Consider the following 22,562-nt stretch of genomic DNA (forward strand, 5'->3'; position numbering starts at 1 on the left):
TCCCCAAAAACCAGTGTTTTTGTCCTTGAAGTCCGTTTATTTCAAGGGGTAAACGGACCCCTTTACGTTTATTTCAAGGGGACTTTGCCAAAATACTACAATTTTCTATTTCAAAATACCATTTTAGATTGTCTATCACTTGATATATTTTGATTTGACGAAAAATTTTTGGTGATTTTTTTTTTTATTTTGGTGGAAATTGACACTAACTGGATCGGTGGTAGAATCAAATTAGAATGCTAATAATCTATTTACCTGTGTTGTTCTATGATCTATGGTTACCTTTGTCTTACTTTACTTGGGAGGTGGGATTTGGGGGAGCTGAAGGGTCGTATGATAGTTGATCGATTAAATGAAGTGCATGTCTCTTTCTGATGAAAAATTGGGAGTCAGAGGAGAGAGTAGAGGTGGCCAAAGGAGAATGTTAGGTGGCCAGTTGCTCTCCAATCATGAAAATTTCCTATCTGAACTTGTCATAACTAATCAATTGTTCATTTACGTCTTTATTTTTCAGAAGGGTCATTAAGAGTTGATGCTAACATTTCTGTCCATCGGCCTGACGAACCACTTGGTGTAAGAACAGAGATTAAGAATTTAAATAGTGTTAGAGCTATGGTGAAAGCCATTGAATTTGAAATTCAACGCCAAATTCAGGTCCTAAGAGAAGGTGGTAAAGTTGTCAATGAAACAAGAGGATTTGATCCGAGCTCGAATCAAACTGTGCCGATGAGAGATAAAGAAGCCAAACAGGTAAATTTATTTTGATTGCCTTCTGAAAGATAGCTGATTCCAGCATTGCCGGATAACGTGTATTTGCGTCATTTAGGTAATATTGAGGAGGTGGCAAGTCATACTTCAAATCGACATATTTTGTAAGTCAAATGGATGAAAAACTAAAGCCTTTAAGGCGCAATCCCCAGAAAAGTGGCTTTGGTTCTTTTTCGCTCAGAAAATAATATCTTTGGTGGATATAATGCATATCCCAAAAATATCCAAAAAATCCCAAATACCCCATGCGCTGCGGTCCGCGTAGCGCATGTACAGTCTTCTGATTTTCTGCCTTTGGTTGAGAATGCAATGGTAGTTGAGGGCAAATCATTCGATGTCCCCTCCCCCCATACACACTTATTTCTGTAGGTACCAATTTGGGATTGGGTTGACTCTGGCTGAGCTTAGAGGTTCACATCGCGAACGCTCGTTCCAAACCCAATAATCAACGATACCAGGACACGAACTTCTCCCTTACAGAATTTCTATTTCGAGGTGTAATTCAAGACTAAGTGTCTGAAAGAGAGCTAGCGTGTCTCATGTTAGGCCATCTGAAAACAAACCATTTTAGTCCAAATTGTAATCCAATTAGTTCATCTGAAACAAAACCAAACCAATAAGTACTATTCATTGTCAAATTTATGTAGTTTTATGTGTTTTTTATTTAATATAATGTATTTAATGTGATTTAATTAATTAATGTAATTAATTGAAGAACATTCGTGTGAAATACAATGTAATAGAGCAGAGGCAGTGCGTAGCTCTACCTGAGTAATGAATCAGGTGTCTTCCACATGTTAACTAGTGAGTTATTATTTCCATCACCCACTTTGCGTCAGCTGGTGGCCAGAATATCTAGGGAACAGTTTCATTTGATTGGAAATTGAAGATTCTAGTGCTCCAGCGAAAGTGATTAAGGGGTGAATAACTCTCCTCCCTGTTATTATAATTTTCTGTTATTCATTTTGACGAGAATAGTCAAAAGGTTCAATAAATATACCTGTAGTGTTAGCATGATCCCCTGGCTTGTAGGCTGAAAATTATATTAATTGCTGATCGTTGTATATTGGCTTTATACTTTAAAGGAGGGTATTTTTTATTTTTAGTCTCCAGTGGCTTCAAAATTTTAGAGATTGGTCTCTGTTTCTTCAGACCATTTTTTTTTTGTTCGAGGAGAAGGGGTAAGGTGAGGACAGAAAGACCAGAAAACTTTTTTTTGTTATCAGTTTCAAAATCAAAGCCGTATGAGGTTACACTAGGTTACACTAGAAACCTAGTGTACACCAAACTGTCTTGAGAAAACTCCTCTGATAGAGTCATGTAGTCTTTTTGCTATCTAAAGGAATAATTAATTCAACCTCAAAACAAGCAGAAATTATCACAAATAAGAGTAGGGCTACCCCCTTTTAAGCTAACTTAAGGTCATTGCATCATTTGCGCTTTACTGAAAACGATTTATACTTCGAAAAGTGTGGTTTTATTTGTCGTAACAACATAGGATTAAAATTATGTTTTTAATAAAACATTTTAATAATATGTTCAAACTAGTATTTACATACTTGTATGTAAATACATACTAGTATTTTCGTCGTCTTTATTTAAACAAACAAAGCATTTTAGTGGTGTCCGAAAAATCGTGGCACGAAGGGCCTCGATTTTGCTGACTTCTTTTTTTTACCATCTTAGGTCAGTTTTAGTCCCAACCACTCTCTGCAATAGCAGCAGCAATAATAGTGGCCATGAAAGTTTCAAGTTTCACCCCTACCTGTAGTACCTGTTAGTACTTGGTACCAGGTGACCAGTATATCCTCCCGCCCCTTGAAAATTCACCCCTACCTCTGAATAAATACAATTCCCCCAAACCCTGGTTCACACGAGGAAAATATTCTGTACATGTTTTCTAGATTTATTCCTATTGATATTCATTTTATTTTCTTGCCTAGTCAATTTGTGCCCTCGAACTATATAAATGAAGAAGTATCAGTCCGAAATATCAGTGTTTTTAACTGAATATCTTGGTAAGGTCACTCTCAAAGTTCAATTGGCCTGTTCAGTTAACCTGCAAGGTTCATTTGACCTGCAATGCGGTTAATTAATTAAGGTGGTAATCAAGGCGGCTAAATAAGGTGGCTAATTAACTAAATAATTGCTACATACGAAGTTGATACAAATAGGTGATCAAATACAATTTAAGAATAGCACTAATGTGATTGATATTCGCTTACCATTGTTTCAATTGTTAAGCCTCATTTTGACAGTTTTTTCCGGTTTTTGTCTTAATTTCAGCTAGCAGTGGATTTAAGAAAAATATGTTAAGGGTTCTGGGAGAGGACCCTTAACACATTTAGTTCTATATTTACATATATAAAAAAATAAGTTGTATGCATGTTTGTTTTTTTTATGTTTTTTTGTAAAAAAGAGGGTTTGCATATGACGTCATTATAAGTATATAAAGCTTTGTATATGACGTCATTATAAGATGACGTTACAGACCGGGACACCGGGACACAAATGACGACCGGGACACCAAGATACAGGGAATATAAATGACGATCGTGACACTCAAAGAGAAATTACAGACTGGGACACCGGGACACAAATGACGACCGGGACACGGAATATAAATGATGACCGGGACACAAATGACGACCGAGACACAGGGAATATAAATGACGACCGGGACATAGGGACACAACTACAACGGGGACGCCGGGGGGATATATAAATGACGACGGGGACACATTAGCAATCACCATCAACAAAGCTCAAGGGCAATCATTAGAAAAATGCGGTGTAGATCTGAATACGGATTGTTTTTCCCATCGACAATTATATGTTGCATGTTCAAGAGTCGGTAAACCTGACAATCTATTACAAAACTACAATGACGCGTAACTAATACGGCGCGTAACGACTTACGCGCGCGGGGGGGCGCGAAGCGCCCCCACTAACTAGGTGTTCGTGGGGCGCGAAGAGCCACACCAACAGCTAGTTTACATATATAACTAAACACTATTATATTTACAAATAGAACTGAACGCCAATACATTTACATAAATAGGGGTAAATTTTCATTAAATAAATGAACATTTGTACATTTACATAGAATTCAACAATGGTACAATACATGTAGGACTGATTACTGATGCATTGGCATATAGAATACAACTCTGGTAAATTTACATATAGAACTAAACACTGGTAATTGTATATAGAACTGAATCCTGGTCCACTTAAATTTATAATTGAACACTGCTGCGCTTAAAGAGGACTAAATACTCGTACTTTTAGGGTTGCAGTGGTAGCTAGCAACCTAGTACATACAGAGTTGAATACTTGAGTATTTACATATAGAACTAAACACTGCTACATTTACAAATAGAACTGAACGCCAATATATTTACATACACACTTGTAAATTTTCATAAAAACTGGACACTGCTACATTTACATATAGACCTGAACACTGGTACATTTACTTATACAACTGATGATTGTCATATTTACATACATAATTCAACTCTGGTACATTTACATATAGGATTCAACAATGGTATAATACATATAGAACTGATACATTGATATTTGACACCTAGAACTCAACTCTAGTAAATTTACAAATAGAACTGTTAACTGGGACTTAAATATAGAACTAAACAAGGGCGTATTTACAAATAATGCAGCTGAATACTGGTACATTTACATAAACAGTGGTAAAAACATTTACAAATAGAACTGAATGCCGATATATTTACATGCACGCTTGTAAATTTTCATAAAACCTGAACACTGTTACATTTACTTATACAACTGATGATTGCTATATTTGCATACATAATTCAGGAGATGTAAAAAAAATAAAGACGATATAATCGTTAAGACTGTAGATGACAGGCTCAATATTTATGAATTATCTAAAATTCTATTATGAGTCATTTTATGATGGATAGGCTTTTAACTTCTTTTTTATTTAAAAGTATGCATAAAAAAAAATGAAAAATTGGAAAAATTTGCTATATTACATATAGAACCGATCACTGATACATTGATATTTGACACATTGAACTCAATTCTGGTAATTTTACATATAGAACTGATAACTGGTACTTAAATATAGAACTAAGCAGAGGCGTATTTACAAATAATGCAGCTGAATACTGGCACATTTACATAAACAGTGGTAAATGTGCATGTAAAACTGAACACTGGTACATTTTTATCGAGCACTAAGCACTGGTATTTACATATTCAACTAAACACTTGTAAACTTACACATAGAATCGATTTAAGATAACACAAAATAATTTTAGTCACGTATTTGGAAACACTGTTTAAACACAATTACAGCCAAGAATTTTTCATTTGTATTTGGATACTTCTTTTTAGATAGATAGCACCAGAATGATTTTTGAACGTTGAGCATTTAAACTATAGAAATGTAAACTATACATTTGTAAACTATATTATAATGTAAACTATACATCGGTGAAATGTAAACTATAAACTGTAGAAATGTTGTAAATTATAGAAATGTAAACTAAACATTTGTAAACTATACTATACATTATAATGTAAACTATACATCGGCGAAATGTAAACTATAAACTATAGAAATGTAAACTATACATTTGTAAACTATACTATACATTATAATGTAAACTATACATCGGCGAAATGTAAACTATAAACTACAGAAATGTTGCAAACTATAGAAATGTAAACTATACATTTGTAAACTATACTATACATTATAATGTAAACTATACATCGGCGAATTGTAAACTATAAACTATAGAAATGTTGTAAACTATAGAAATGTAAACTATACATTCGTAAACTATACTATACATTTGTAAACTATACTATACATTATAATGTAAACTATACATCGGCGAAATGTAAACTATAGTATTGTAAACTATAAACTATAGAAATGTTGTAAATTATAGAAATGTAAACTATAAAAAAACTATTAGACTGATTCAAGTTGTTTTTTGATACCGTGGTCTTCATCATGAAAGCGGGAGCACAAGAAAGCGAAATACAGAAGAATGAAAGAAAAAATTGGAAAAACTGGCCAAGAATTACATCACATAAGAGCCAAAGGCCAAACTTGTTTTGACTAAAATGAAGAGATTGTACCCAAATGCAAAGAAGATAAAATGTTTCTTTAATAGGTTGGCATACACTTTAATATACATTACAAAACATCGCATATCCCATTTGGATATTGTCACTTGATTATGTAGGAGTAGCTTCTTTTATCTTCTCTTGTATTTCAATCCGTGTCATTTTACTGTCAAATTTAAACTTCTTGAGACAATTATTGTCAAAATTCAAGACTAGCGGAACTTCATTAGCAGTGACATCCTTAAGATTACTTAGATTTTTTTTCCCAAACTACACTGTTATTTTTTATGTAGAAAATTGTAGAAGTAGTAACAATTAGTATGTTTTTACAAGAATCATATTTCAAGACTAGTTGAACTTCATTAGCAGTGGCATCCTTAAGATTGCTTAGATTTTTCCCCAAACTAAGCTGATATTTTTATGTAGAAAATTTTAGAAGTAATGTTTCAATCATACGTATGTCCTATACAGTCTTCAGTTTTGTCTGACTTCAAACTCTTCACAATTGCCACTCCTTCAGCGTTCCTTTGTGAGTACGGTTCAAGCCCCTTAATGGGAATGTCCCTACGGCGACGTCTTACTTTCTTAGGACTACTTCTGAACGGAGGAAATGAAATATCACATAATAATAACTTAGAAATAGTGTTCCTCAGTTTGTGTATTGTTAAAACGGCGATTCTGTAGGGAACCTTCAGAAATTGCCATATATTTAGTTGCCTTTTGTAATGGTTGTGGATTTGTGCAATTAACTGCTGTAACGAATAGGATGTGTCTGTAATTTCAAAACTGGAAAAATTAAGAATGCCACGCAATTTGTATCTTCCTTTTAGCAACGAAATACCAAAATCAGCAAAGTTCAATGAAAAAGCTTTCAGTTGTACAACAATGGACGGAATACCGATATGACGAATAAAACTTATTTCTTCACTTCTCGGAGGCTCTAAAGTAGGTAATTCAACGGACATATCTGAATGAATATTTTCGATTCTAAGATTTTCTGCCTCAATCTCATTTTTAACTTCGCCAAAAATTAAATCATACATTTCCTTTATAAACGAAGACTCTAAACGTAGCCCAAGTTTTTGAATCTCCATCTGCAAATGAACATCAGATGGTGCACGATTTGGCTGAACCCTGTCTTTGTATACTAATTTGACGAATGGACTTGCAGAACCATATTCAGTCTCTTTTGGTTCGTAGTGTAGCACAACTGGATAACGACATCCGTCTAGATGATTGTCTATCTGCAATGTTGCAGCACTGAATTCGCATTCTTTGAGGCCATGTTCAAAGAATGTAAACCTGGCAAAGATAACCTCTCTGGCTGAGTTAGACCAATTGGTTGGCCTGAAAACACTAATATATGATATTTCGTTTTTCTTTTCTTCATTGACAATAGACAGACCTAAGCCTTCTAGCTCAAGACTGACCTCGGTTAGCGGGTTATCATATTTATTTATGCTTTCTAACAGCTCTTTGTCGTCCGTTATTACTACACTACGTTGATTGTTTAGCACCTTAGTTAACAAATGAATAGTCCCAGAGGGATAAGGGTAACTTTGGATTGATTCATTCAATGTTATTGCAATTTCAGTCGACCATTGTCCTTTTTTGAGAATAAGCACAGGATCTAATAATGGATTGTTCCAGGAATACAATATTTTTTTATAAGAGCCAAGAGTAGACATAGAATTGTTCTTCTGACCATAGATTAGGGATTCTGGACATAGGTTATATATCTCCCATGGTGCAAATCCAGCAGCATATGGATAAATGTATAAGCTTGTTTGTGCTTTGGTGGTAATATGCTCGAAGAAAAGGGCTCCAATCTCGCCCTTCATTTTGATCAAACCATAGAAAGGCGGCGCTAAAGGGATTGGAATATCGCCAAGAGACTGGTCAACTGTATTATCGACACAATAAGGCCGAACTACAACTTTGGTTTTTTTTTGGATTACAAGGCCATACCCCTCTTTTCTGGTGGGGTAATAGCGAATTAAAGTTTGCCATAATTTGACGATCTTCAATTAATTTATACATCAAAGGAAAGTTTGAACAGTTGACCAACTGTATTCCAGGGGTCAGCTTCACCTTAAATGACATATGACTGCTAACTATTGACATGTTTGCTTTTATAAAATAATTTTTTTTATCAGTTTTTATTTTGATTTGAATTTCAGACTCCCGAGGGTCGAGGTTAAATTCATGTGACCAATGGCCTTTATAGCAAAGACGAAACTTTCCTTTGGTATCTGATTTCGCATGAAAAATTGTAATTTTGTCATTAGGTAACAATATTTCTTCACATGTTCTGTTTTTACAATACAATGGAAGACCAGTACAATTGACGAACCAGAACTGTGCATATAGAAAAATAAATGACGTATTGTCTTGTTGTTTGGTGACACTGTACAGCCTCAATTTATCCTTGGAATCTACGAATGATTTATCCTTGGAATCAAAATCCCAGGAGACTTGTGAGTCTCCTGACTCAGAAAAATCTAACAGCGCCACTGTTGATTTTTCACATACATATTCAGTTTGATTATGATAAAGTTTGAGCTTAATTAGTGAATGAATAAGAATATTAATATCTTCAACTGAAAAACTTTCACCAGGTTTGAGATCAATTTTTTTATTCGGGTTGAGAATAGCACTAACATCAATAGGTAGTTGATTAACAAGCACTAATGTTGGACAATTTCGAGCCGCCATGTTAGTAAATTCTGTAGCATCTAAAGACCTAGACGAGGCCAATTGTTTTTTTTCCGTCTCTCCAAAGGCAGAACTCAAGGCACTAAATATATCAAAAAATGATTCTGAGATAGTAAGTTCCATCTGCTTTGTTGATTTGATCTTTATATCCCATTCTGGAAGTTTCGACTTTTTTCCAATTGGATTATGAACCGCTATAATATAAAATGTTAAAGGTGTTTTTTCACCAGTGGTTTCAATTAATGGCTCAATAAGATGCACCATCTGAGATTCTTTAGAGCTGAAATAAAGCATCTCAACCGACACAAGGCCCTTTGATTGGAGCTGTGTGCTCCAATTGCTTATAACAAAATTTTTACCGACACCTATAGAGCTTAGAAGACGAATTTGGGGGCCGTTAGAAATTCCTGTCCCCACATCTAACTGTATGTTAAAGGGTTTAATAATAATCTCTTCAGTTTTTTTTGAATTCAAAGACGATGCAGAACTTTCATCGCTTTCTTTCACTGAATCTATAAAACGGAACTCGTTAAAATCCACCTTTGACGTATTTCTTGGGGAAAATAATTTGGATACGTTTTGTGGCAACCTTTTCACTTCTGGTCCAGTTAGAAATACGCTTAACGCCCTTTGCAGTAGCTGAAGAGTTCCAGGGGCAATACTAAGTATCAATGGTTGAAGTTTTATTGTAGCTATTGATTTTTCAGGGCATTGATGGTAGGCTAATGTACAAGTTGTTGGATGCAGCATAGTTCCTAGCTCTGTTTGTGATTCTCCTTTTGGGTTTATGGGACACGTAAAAACTTCCATCCGCCCAATATTAATAGTTGCATCTGAGTTCAGATCAGATTTGTTGAATTCAAAAACAGCTTCAGTTTTTGCTACTATTGCGAATGCGTTCTCGTCACTGAGACTCTCTACTAATAGAATATCACAGGCTTTTACTGTGAATTTTCCTTTGATTATAGAAGTAGATGTGTTTTTTTCTGGCTAGATAATGTTTGGACCGATGGGAATCCTGTAGAAATGCTAACTTTTGGGACAAACGCTTTAGACTGCTTATCATCCACAACTAGGTAACTAAGAAGTTTCAGGTAATATGGTAAGCATAACAAGATTTTCATTCCAGCAAAAGTTCCAGTAAAATCCAAGTTTCCTTGGGTTTCCCTCAACACTGTAATTACCAAAGTTTTTTCCCCTTGATCTGTTTTTGTTGTTTTTGAAGAAATTAATTCCCTGTACTTTATACTGACATCTTGACGACAGTCAGTCATTTTAAAACCCTGTAACTCAGATGTGAACTTGATGGATCCATCACTAAACATTGAAAAGTCATTTACTACCTGAAACACATGCATTTCGGTGGCTAATTCATTTTCAGATGAATTAGCCGAGCCCTTGAACAATAAGACCTTCAACCCATCAAGAGTCACCTTAGCTTTGATTGTAGTGGTCTTTTGGCCGAGACTCAGGGTTGGGATTAGGGTAGACTTGTGGCTTATACTCTCGGTAGAGACCTCAACAGTTGTTGAAACTTCCGACACAAGGGCACTTCTTTCTCCAGGTAAGTTTTCTTTCATTTTATCTATTATTCCAGCCTCGTTCATATTGCCTGATAGGATTCTTAAAAAAGTGGGAAGATCTGTTTCTTTGAGAAGAATCGGAATTTTATCCAGCTTTGATTCTATCACTATATCTGAATCAGACTCTTTACTCTTTGAAATGTATCGTTTTATATCTGCATTAAAAGTAATTGGCTCTATTAGAAAGCGCTCAGAATGGACTTTTCCGTTCTCGTACATTGCTAAAGAGAGTTTGAATTTTTCCAGTTTTGCTGTGATATGATCATAAATGACTGTTGTTCCTTGGTAATCATCTTCACGAACAAATTCATTTTCCAAAGTGAGATTACCCAAATTGAGGACGATAACCGAGCTTTCAGTTAAGCTTTGAGGACAGATTACCACTGGTGTATCTATACAAACATTAAACTTAACTCGAGTTCTGAACAAGTCCTGTAGATTCTTAATAGTCTTCTCAGTTATTATTTGTGAGTCAGCTAAAGCTGTGTTCTTACTAATCGAAAGATATGAATTAAAGGCTACCATATCTTCAATAAATCCACTAAGGTAACACAATTGTAAACGTGCCGCAGTAACATTCAGATTCACGTGATGTTTGGAGAAATCCCTCAAATCGTCATCTTTCAATGAATTTATATCAACTTTAATGTCTAGAACTTTTTCTTTATTGTTTAGAACTTTTTGCTTATTGTCACCTAGTTGGTGAAGAATTCTATCATAATACGGGTTTTCGGTTCTTGTATCTTTGATTTCTAAAGTACCTATACCAAAGCGAAATTGTTCTCCAGTCTTAAAAATGTTAGCATTTAGGCTGATTTCAGTAATCTTGAGTGTCATAAGAGAATGCTTTTTAAGATCAGAAAGGTGTATGATATTAAAAGTTATTGAGGACAAATCAAAGTCGGCTTTGACCTTCATCTTTGTAGTCACATCGCTTTCCTTCAAAATTGTATATTCCTTTTTTACCTCCATTTTTACATTTTCCTTTGTCTTTATTTCTTTTTTATTCACAAGCGGTTGTATTGTGTTGTATTGGTTTAAGGACGCTTCCTGACTGCTAAGGTCATTTTGTTGGTCCTGCGATATGTTGTTTGAGTTGGGTTTGAACTCTAGAACCCAAGTATTAACAATTTTCAAACACTGTGCTACATGCTTGTCAACCAAGTTTACATATAACGGTGGGAGTTTGCCAGTGACGATTATTCTTGGTGCTGTTACTTTATTATAGTGCGTCATTTTGACTTCCAGGTCTAAAGTTGTTTTTTCCAGCAAAGAATAACTATTGTCCTCAATCTGTTTATCCCAATTCTCCTGTTCTAACACACAGAAGACATGAGTATCTTTAACAACAGCTTTGTATACATCATAAGAAATATCTATCAATTCTTTTGCAGTTAGTTCACCTGATTTACGATGGCGTTTTTTTTTCCATTCGGCGTTTTTGATACTGTCAATTTTCAATGTTCCTAAATTTGCCACCAGATATGAGCGTTTCCCTTCGACATTTGTTTTTGTTTCGGGAAGTATGACGTAGGATCCTTGCATTTCAATATCCAAGAACATCTTCATGTCTCTTTCTTTCTTGAAATATTCCAAAATAGCAAGAGACTGCTGGACAGCATGAACACCAGCATTCAGCTGATCAAATTCGTAAGTATTAGGAGGTATAAAAATCTGACGAACATCATTACAAACATTTGAAGATAAATATATATCCAAAGGCAAGGTTTTGACGATCAGTTTGTGGTCACAAGAAATAATTTTCTCCTTTTCACCATCGAGATTAGTTTCGTAAAGAATTGAGAGGAGAGGGGGAGGATCTTTACTATGAACTCTCGAATCTGATCCCTCATTCTCACCAGAGTGATGCCTCTTAACTAAAGTTTGTAAATCTCTTTCATTTCCATTTGTTAAAAGAAAATGTTTAAGTATGACTTCCATCCTTATTGAGTCAGCCAATGGTTTCTTTGAAAAGTCAAACTTCATACCTTTAACCTTCATCTCCAAAACATTCTTTTTTAATTCGTCGTTTCTAATGAGGTATTCAAAGTTTTCTACAATGAAAACCACAAGCTGTGTTCTTGAGTCTGGGAAATATTTTTGACTCACATCCGGTATGTCTCTCCTTAATTCAATGACTTCCTGTAAATCCTTCTCTAATTCCTCGGAGGCCATTGCTTTCGGGCCGAAAGGCCAGGAGAAAAATGACCATAACATGGAATTTCGTGATTTCACTTTATCTTTTACAGAGTTTTGGGCTTCCTCTATCGTTTTCTTTAGGACGAAAAGAGTTAGAAATCTTTCGGCCTCCTTCATACTTTCTTCTTCATTTTTGTTAAGGCTTTCTCCCCGCAATTTTTTTTCATATGCCAATTTGTATGCATACCTGTGCCTTCGATTCGGTTCAAAGTGCCGTTTCCAACTCCAAACAATATTCTTTTTATGTATGTCTTCCTTGATACAATTTATTGCAAATTTCCAGCGCTCCTTACCCCCATTCACACCATGGATATTTTCTATTCCTGGGTGTAGGTGTTGATAGGGCCTACCTTTTGACCACATATCATACATTTGACCAAGCAAATGAATGGTTTTGAACTGAGACCTATTGATACTGCCTTTAAATTCAGTAAATATGAGTTTGACATTGTATTTTGGTTCCCACCACGGTTTCAGCCATAGTACAGCTTTCGTTTCACAGCTGACTGGACCAATAACACAAGTGTCTCTGTGATCAGCTTGAAGCTTGAAATTCTTTAAAGCTTCTTTTGCGCTCCAACCGCCACTAGAGAAAAGCTTCGCAGGGTTTGTATCGAGATATATCTGAAAATTTTTAATTTGTCCAGTTTTTTCACATAATCCATCCTGGGTTCTTAGCATATCTGAACTGAAGAGACATAGTTCGTCAAGAGTTGCGCCTATTGCAAAAGCCTGATTTTCAATTGCGTTATCATATCTAATGTTAACATTTTTAAGGGTAATTGTTAAGTTTTCTATAATCATGGCAATTATTTGGTCTGACCAAGTATGAGTGACCGATTTATTTATCTCTTGTAATTTCTCTTCCATTTGTTCTTGTAGGTAATCTTTTTGACCCTTGTTGTACGACTTCAATGGTTCTATTAATATATGAAGGCCAGACATTTCCAATTTCCAGTTTTTGCCCCATATATTTGGGAATGGGAAATCAATACTTAGGGATTCTATATGACTCGCCAGAACTTGGACAGGCAAATTTAAGTCCATTAGTGCTTGTGGCCTCAAAGATGCATCAGCAATCGAACATTTCCCATTCATCAAAGAAAAGTCTAGTCCTTTACCTTCAATGGGTTCTAAATATTTATTTAGGAACATATTTATGTACCCGATCACTTTTTTTTTCAAAACATTTTCCATTGTGTCAATAACAATATATTTTCACCACATAAAATGATTTTACGAGTCACTTGAAGCGAAAGGAAAATCACACTAATTTTAAAATTTGCAGGTATTTTCTGGTTTGGATTAAAAATTTTAAATTATTGCTTAGACACCATAAATATTTTTGCAATCTCAGTTAAATAAAGTTATTCGATATAAAATTTTCAGGAATATTCTAGTTTCAATTGACAAGTCAAATTTTATTTTGGTAACCCCCCCCCCGGAAAAAAAATTACTGCTTTTTACATAACTATGTCTACAAGCTTAGTTCTTTGTAAAAATATTGATTTTATTTTAATATTTTTGTTAATTGCACAAGCCTGTAGTAGTGATAAATTCCTAATCTCAATAACATGAGCTATAACATGTGTTATAGAAAAATACAGTTTTCCGTAAAAAATGATTATATTAAATTTTTTATAATGCAAAAGTTTTTAACCCCATAAATTGCCTTTAAAATGAGCCATTAAACAGCTCTCTATGATGTTCCAGTGACAAGCTATCTGAGGATAGTCACGTGTCGTTGCAAAGGTTTGGTGGGTTAATGTTTCGCAACAGTATTATTGGTACGCCTGTTTTTAGTTGTAGCACTTGTGGTGGAAACCCTGGGAGATACAGGGAATTTAAAAATTGTGATGAATGGTTAACCGCTTCATTTGATTCCTGAACTGTGTCGACTGACTTGTAAATGACTGCCTGGTCTCGAATCTTGTTCAGAATAATATTGTTGATTTCGTGAACGTCTTTGTTCTTGGCTGCCAGAATCGCTCGTTCACTTAGCCATTTATGATTTTTAAAATTGGTTAGAATATTTAGAAATACCTTTTCAACCGAATCATTTTTTGACGTTACTAAATTACAGAATTCAGGAGGCAGTTGAATACGTCCTGAAATTGAGTCAATTGGGAGCTTTCCGTTTCCAATTGCCAGTAATTGATCTGCGCATGTTTATAGTTAATTTTAATGTCTTTGCATGTACCCATAAATTAGAATATTTAAGGCAAGATTTCATTTCGTCTGCAGCTGTCGATCTAGGAATAACAGGTAATGTTTGCCTGAAATCTTCCGCAAGCAATATTAATTTGCTGCCAAATGGTTTGGAATTTCCTCGCAAATCTTGCTATGATCGGTCAAGAGCCTCGAGTGATTTTTTTTGTGCCATTGTGCACTCGTTCCAAACAATAAGTTTGCGTTGCTGCAATACTTAACCCATCCCAGATAATTTGGAAATGTTGCACGTGGGGGTTTCTGTAGATTGCATATTCAGAGGCAATTTCAAAGCGGAATGAGCAGTTCTCCCCCCAGGCAGCAACGTTCCAAACAATAAGTTTGCGTTGCTGCAATACTTTACCCATCCCAGATAATTTGGAAATGTTACACGTGGGGGTTTCTGTAGATTGCATATTCAGAGGCAATTTCAAAGCGGAATGAGCAGTTCTCCCCCCCAGGCAGCAACGTTGCGGCTATTCCGGACGAAGAACACTAATTTTTGAGGCTGTACACTGATGAAGTACAGCTTCAAAAATTTGTGATGCTCACCTGATAATGGTAAAAGAGTCTCCTCTATGATAAATTTGCTCTTTTACTTTGAAAGTAGGTATAAAATGACCTTGATGTACTATTTGGACTCCAAACGACGTCATTTGGAAACATGAGTTACATTTCCTGATGTTTGATATAAAAACGATTCGATTCAGACGTTTTTCCAGTATGCAAAGTATTCAATGGCTCTGGTGGTGCACCCAGTTGAGGAAGCTTAACTTTTCCTGAGGCGCAACACATTCCCATTGTTTCACCATTAAATTTCAATGCCTTTCAATAGGGACAAATTTCAGACATAGTCCCGATTTGAACACCTCGACTCAAGCTATAATCATCGGTAGGGAGGTACTTGAATACCAGGCGATTATACACGCCTGGATAATTTCTCTTTGACATTAGTGATACTTTCTCTTTGAGCCACAAAATAATGGTACTTTTTCTCTGAGCCGCAAATATTTATATTGAATAAGACGTCATAGTGAATATGACGTCATGTATTAAAATGAAAACTTTCTTATACATATATTGACGTCATATCGTAACAGATATCAGATAACAGACTTACTTTCTCTTTGAGTATATATATTTGACGTCATATTGGTTTGTCCATTTGTTTGTTTGTTCCTTTGTGCGTTTGTATAAGAAAAACTAAAAAAAGAAAAAATAAAAATAAAAAAAAACTAAAAGAAAAAAACAAAAAAAAAAGAAAAAATATAAATAAATAAAAGGAAAAAACAGAATTTTTGACTTGCTGTCCGAAATCAGTGATGTCGATGAAGTTGTACAATATCAGGCTGGAAGATATATAAGGAGTAATGAAGCTGAGTGGTGAATTCTTTCATTTCCGACACATGAACGAAGTCCAGCTGTTGTTCACTTAGCGATACATCTATAGAATGGTCAACGTGTTTATTTTTTGGATGCCAACCTGCAACAAAGAGCCCTGAATCCAACGACTACAGCGTTAACTGCTTTCTTCGCGTTATGTCAAAATGATTCTTTCGGGAAAAGACTGCTGTATTCTGAAGTGCCTCCGTATTACACGTGAAATGCTAATAAAAAATCATTTCAACGTCGAAAACGGGGTGAGTCATTTGACGACCAACCCAATATCTTCAAAGAAACTACGATAGGAAGACTTTTTTTTACTATCTCTATCAGCCGCAAGCCTGGTTTCGCTTTGTGAACATGACATCATTTATAGATTTTTATCTTTTTAGTTTTTTTCCTGTTTTTAGTTTTTTGTGTGACGTCATATTGAATATGACGTCCCGTATTAGTTACGCACCATTGTAGTTGTGTCCCTGTGTCCCACCTGTGAATATAGATAGAAATATATATATATATATATATATATATATATATATATATATATATATATATATATATATATATATGTATATATATATATATATATATATATATATATATATATATATATATATATATATTTATATATATATATACATATATATATATATATATATATATATATATATATATATATATATATATATATATATATATATATGTTTTAACTACGTAAAACTGCGAATATACAACATTCTTCGCTGTCCCATTGTCTGTACATATAAATAGATTGTCAGGTTTACCGACTCTTGAACATGCAACATAGAATTGTCCATGGGAAAAACAATCCGTATTCAGATCTATACCTCATTATTCTAATGATTGCCCTTGAGCTTTGTTGATGGTGATTGCTAATCAAACATTCCCTGTGTCCGCATCGTCATTTATGTTATCCCCCTGACGTCACAACGTCAGGGGGGATATATAATTTGTGACTGGGATATATTTGTGACGTCACAAACATGACGTCAGTCGACAAACAAACATGACGTCAGTTGACACACACGTCCCAGTCGTCATTTGTGTCCCGGTGTCCCAGTCTGTAATTTCTCTTTGAGTGTCCCGATCGTCATTTATATTCCCTGTGTCCCGGTCTGTATATATATTCGTTTTTGAATTGGTATATGATGAAATAAATTTTTGTTTTTTCCTTTTTTTTTTTTAGTTTTTTTGGTTTTTACCTTTTTTAGCTTTTTTAGTTTTTTTTTCTTTTTATTTTTTTTGTAGTTTTTACCTTTTTTAGTTTTTTTTATTTTATTTTTTTTTAGTTTTCTTTTTCTCCTTTATTTTTCAGTTTTTTTCCTTTTTTTAGTTTGTTTTTGTCTTTTTTTTGTATTGATGCTAAAGCCAAGGTTCGAACCTGGAACCTCTCGGACATAGAACCTGGAACATAACACTTTACCAACTGAGCTACTTCGGCTTGAATACATTCGTTTTTGAATTGGTATATGATAAAATAATTCAGGCGCATTTATTCCGAGATGAGCACGATCCTGTTATCAATATTCCGAGATGAGCACGATCCTGTTATCAATATTCCGAGATGAGCACGATCCTGTTATCAATATTCCGAGATGAGCACGATCAGACGTCATATGCGGACAGTGACGTCACTCGACAGACAGACAGACAACTTCTATATATTTATAACTAGCTGTTGGGGTGGCGCTTCGCGCCACCCCAACACCTAGTTGGTGGGGCACTTCGCGCCCCCCAAGCCCCCCGCGCGCGTAAGTCGTTACGTGCCATATTAGTTACGCGCCATTGTAGTTGTGTCCCTGTGTCCCACCTGTGAATATAGATAGATTTATATATGTGTTTCAAACTACGTAAAAATTGCGAATATACAACATTCTTGGCTTTCCCATTGTCTGTGCATATACAAAGCCGTATGTACTAATAATGACGTCATATGCAAACGCTCTTTTTACAAACATGCATACACACAACTCGTTTTTATATAGATAGATAGATAGATAGATACAACACAAATTAACTGCGTAAAACTTGCGAATATACAACATTCTTCGCTGTCCAATTGTCGCTGCATATAAATAGATTGTCAGGTTTACCGACCCTCGAACATGCAACGTACAATTGTCCATGGGAAAAACAATCAGTATTAAGATCTATACCACATTTTTCTAATGATTGACCTTGAGCTTTGTTAATGGTGATTGCAAATGCTAATCGAATTGGGAATTGCAATCTTTAAAATTGAAAAGGCAGATCCGTTGGAATCATGGGAATGCGAGGAATAAGAACAGCCTCACCCTCAAAAGGCCCTGTCAAGATTGTGGCCTCTATTAGGTTTTCCATTGTTTTTTTTACGGCAAGTCGCGTGCCATTGCAAAGCTTTGGTGGGCTGATATATCTTAAAAGTATTATTGGTACGCCTATTTTTAGTTGTAGCACGTGTGGTGGAAACCCTGAAAGATCTATGGAATTTAAAAATTCAGATGGATAATTAACCGCTTCATTTGGTTCCAAAACTGTGTCGACTGACTTGTAAAGGACTGCCTGGTCTCGAATCTTGGTCAAAACAATATTGTTGATTTCGTGGACGTCTATATTTTTGGGTGCGAGAATCGCTCTTTCACTTAGCCATTTATTATTTTTATAATTTTTTAGAATATTCGGAAATACTTTTTCAATCAATTCATTTTTGGACGTCACTAAATTACAGAAATCAGCAGGTAGTTGTATACGTCCTGAAATTGAGTCTACTGGGAGCTTTCCGTTTCCAATTGCCAGCAATTGATCTGAAAATGTTTGACCAGAGTCATCGTTTTGCAATCGGACACGCATATTTGTAGTTAATTTTAATATTTTTACGTGTGCGCATAAATTAGAATTTTTCAGGGAAGCATTCATTTCGTCTGCAGGAGTTGATCTAGGTATTATAGGTAATGTTTGCCTGAAATCTCCCGCAAGCAACATTAATGTCCTGCCAAAGGGTTTCGACTTCCCTCTCAAATCTTTCAAGCATTGATCCAGAGCCTCGAGCGATTTTTTGTGTGCCATTGTGCACTCATCCCAAATAATAAGTTTGCATTGCTGCAATACTTTACCCATCCCAGATGATTTGGAAATATTGCACGTGGGAGTTTCTGTAGAATGCAAATTCAGAGGCAATTTCAAAGCGGAATGAGCAGTTCTTCCACCAGGCAGCAATGTTGCGGCTATTCCGGACGACGCAATTGCCAACGCTATATCATTTTTTGATCGAATTGATGCCAGAATCAGTTTTATCACAAACGTTTTACCAGTACCTCCTGGCGCATCCAAAAAGAAAATTTCTCCAACGTTGTTATCGACACAATGCATTATCGTATCATAAATGTCTTTTTGTTCCGACGTTAACTTGGAAATGTTATTTTGTACATACGACAATAGATCACTCGTACTGTAACTTTGTTCACGATCCAATTCTACACATGTCGAAACAGCAGCGATACGGTTAGGTGAAGGCATTCCCAAATCCTGAAGAGGTTTGTTTGCCATACGTACGCACAAATCTTCTATAATAACTAAAGTGTAGTTATAAATTTCTGATGTAAAATCAAAAGTCATATCTGACGTCTCTAACTGTTTTCGATGGAGTATATCTTCGGACATTTTTGACTTATATTTTTCCCATAACTCTGTAGGAGCTGATGGAGAGCAAGTTGTTAAAATGATGCCAAACAATGCACGAATTTGACTTGGGGTTGACGTTTCGCACGCGTCATTGATGCAGTTATCCCAGTGTTGGTCATTCTCCAATAAATTCAGAGCTTGGCATGCACTACGGTAAGTGTCATGTATAGCACCGTTTACAGTTCTCAAATACTCAAAGGATGTCGGACCGGGTACATTCACCAAAAGCAGGCGTAGAAAGAAGCATTCATGTTGATTGGGGTGAACGGTGTAGAGTCTTCCTATCGTGGTATCTTTGAAGATGGTAGGTTGGCCGTCGACTGACTTACCCTGTTTTCGACGTTCAAATACTTTATTTTTAGTATTCCACGTGTAATACGAAGGCACTTCAGTATACAGCAGTTTTTTGCAAAAGAATCATTTTTGCAAAGCGAAAAAAAAGCTGTTAATGTTGTATCCGGTGGATTCAGGGCTCTTTGTTGCACGTTGGTTTCCGTGAAATAAACACGTTGACCATTCTGTAAATGTACCGCTAAGTGAACAACAGCTGGACTACGTTCATGTATCGGAAATGAAAGAATTCGTCCAACAGCTTCATTACTGCTTATGTATCTTCCAGCCTGATATTGTACGATTTCGTCGAAATCTTTGATTTCGGGCTATAAGCCAAAAACTGCCATGTCACTGCCTTTGTTGACGGATTTACATATGTATTTGATTGCCTTTACGGAGTTACAGTATTCAACGTTTATGTGTGCATTAAATGTTTTTGATAATAATGGGGAATATGGAACAACCCACTGGTTATCTACTTCGATGGTGGTACCGTTACGCTTCTTTATTATTGCTGTTTTACCGCCATCTTCAGTAGATCTTCTTCTATATTGTGGGTAACCATCATTGCCAGTAATTTTGTTTGATACTAAAAGTCGAGGATATTGCTTTGTGCACCTTCCTTTGGCCATGCATGGTGAATTTTCGTTCAGTGCACCGCAAGGTCCATGTATCATATTTTTTACAATAATATCATGTAACCCCTTATCGACATTTTTATCAGGTATTTCAGCGGAAATCACATCATCAATTTCGTTCGAAGTAATTTTTTTATGTAGCCAGATTAGTATATGTGCGTGTGGCAAACCTCGTTTTTGCCATTCCACTGAGTACATCCAGCATCGCACTGACCCAAACACTTCAAGTTTTACTATGTAGTTTATCAGTGATTTCAACTTTTGCCGGAAGACACGGGCCGTAATGTCATGCCTATGAACCGCCGATTGTCCTTGAAGTAAAAGCTGCAGTATCTCGTCCCAAGATTGATTACATGTAAATGTAATAAATAAATCTGGACGACCATAGAGACGAACATACGCAATAGCATCTTGAGCATATTCATGCATATGACGGGGACTGCCAGCATATGACGAAGGTAAAATTGTTAATCTTCCAACGTTTGTGGTATTACCGTCATTTATAACTGCATCTCGCAAATGAATGTATTGTTCGGAGCGGAGCTTGGTCTGATTCAGGCGGATATATAGCAAACGTTCTGATTCAATTTTAGGATACATATCAACGACAAATTGGTGAAACAATTCACGGCATTTTAAAATATAATTTTCTTCATCCTGCCGAATCATTAGTCTATAGGAATAATAATGCATTGCACTGCATTTCTTATTCATTTCTTTGTTAGTGGCTGGATTCATCAATTTAATATTAAAGTGATAGCCGTCGGCTCCATCCCAAAAAATGATAGGATATTGTAGGGCATCGTAGCATCGATGAGTTTCAGCAATTCTTAACAACTGAGCGTTTCGCTTATGAAGAATAATATCTCGAGGTAAAAACTGATCACCGACCATAACGATTGCCACTTCGTTGATAGTTGGAGCATTGTATCTACGCACATGTTGGCCAGGAGGCGTTTTGTCAGCGGAAATAACAATTTTATTCGTATCAGTAGGCATCAAATCGATGGCTGTTTTGAACAGACGCACTAAATTATTATTTTCGTGGAAAAGATGTTGCAATTGGGAAACGATTGTCCTTTCAACGTTGGGAGAAATTTCGCAACGTGCATTCAATTCAGAATTTCTATCACTGATGAAGTACAATTGTAAAAATTTATGATTCTCGCCTGAGAATGGTAGAAAGGACCCTGCTCTATGATAAATTTGCCCTTTTACTTTGAAAGTAGACATAAATTGATCTGGATTTTCGATTTGGGCTCCAAACGACGTCATTTGGAAACATGAGTTGTATTTTCTGATTTTTGACAAAAAACGCTTAGATTCTGACGTAGTTCCAGTAAGGAAAGTCTTCAATGGCTCTGGTGGTGCAGCCAATAGAGAAAGTTTAACTTTTCCTGAGGCGGAACACATTCCCATTATTTCACCATTGAATTTCAAGGCCTTGCAATAGGGACAAATTTTAGACACTGTCCCGATTTGAACACATATACTCAAGCTATAATCATCGACTGGGCTGTACCTGAATGCCAGGCGATAACTTTCAGGTTGCTCTGATTCCTCGGCACGCTTTCTTTTCTTACTTTCTCTATCAGCAGCAAGCCTGATTTCTTGCTGTTCTTGTGATTCCTCGGCACGCTTTCTTTTCTTACTTTCTCTATCAGCAGCAAGCCTGATTTCTTGCTGTTCTTGTGATTCCTCGACACGCCTTCTTTTTTCACTTTCTCTTTTAGCAGCAAGTCTGCTTTCGCGTTGCTCTGGTAGTTCCTCGGCACGCTTTCTGTTCTTTCTTTCTCTATCAGCCTCAAGCCTGTTTCCTTGCTGTTCTTTTGATTCCTCGGCACGCTTTCTGTTCTTTCTTTCTCTATCAGCCTCAAGCCTGTTTCCTTGCTGTTCTTTTGATTCCTCGGCACGCTTTCTTTTC

The 22,562-nt window shown here is 35.8% G+C and overlaps 1 protein-coding gene across 3 annotated transcripts in view; it reads left to right on the top strand.

Annotated features, from left to right (window-relative positions):
* Window positions 1-22,562, top strand: part of LOC136043908 (glutamyl-tRNA(Gln) amidotransferase subunit B, mitochondrial-like) — a 114,609-nt gene that overhangs the window by 33,774 nt on the left and 58,273 nt on the right. For all 3 annotated transcript variants that reach the window (XM_065728949.1, XM_065728947.1, XM_065728948.1), the window contains exon 6: window positions 515-750. In XM_065728949.1, coding sequence (XP_065585021.1) covers window positions 515-750 — 236 coding nt within the window. The remainder of the gene's footprint in view (window positions 1-514; window positions 751-22,562) is intronic.

The sequence above is a fragment of the Artemia franciscana genome, chromosome 2 (genome assembly GCF_032884065.1).
Source record: "Artemia franciscana chromosome 2, ASM3288406v1, whole genome shotgun sequence".
NCBI lineage: Eukaryota > Metazoa > Arthropoda > Branchiopoda > Anostraca > Artemiidae > Artemia > Artemia franciscana.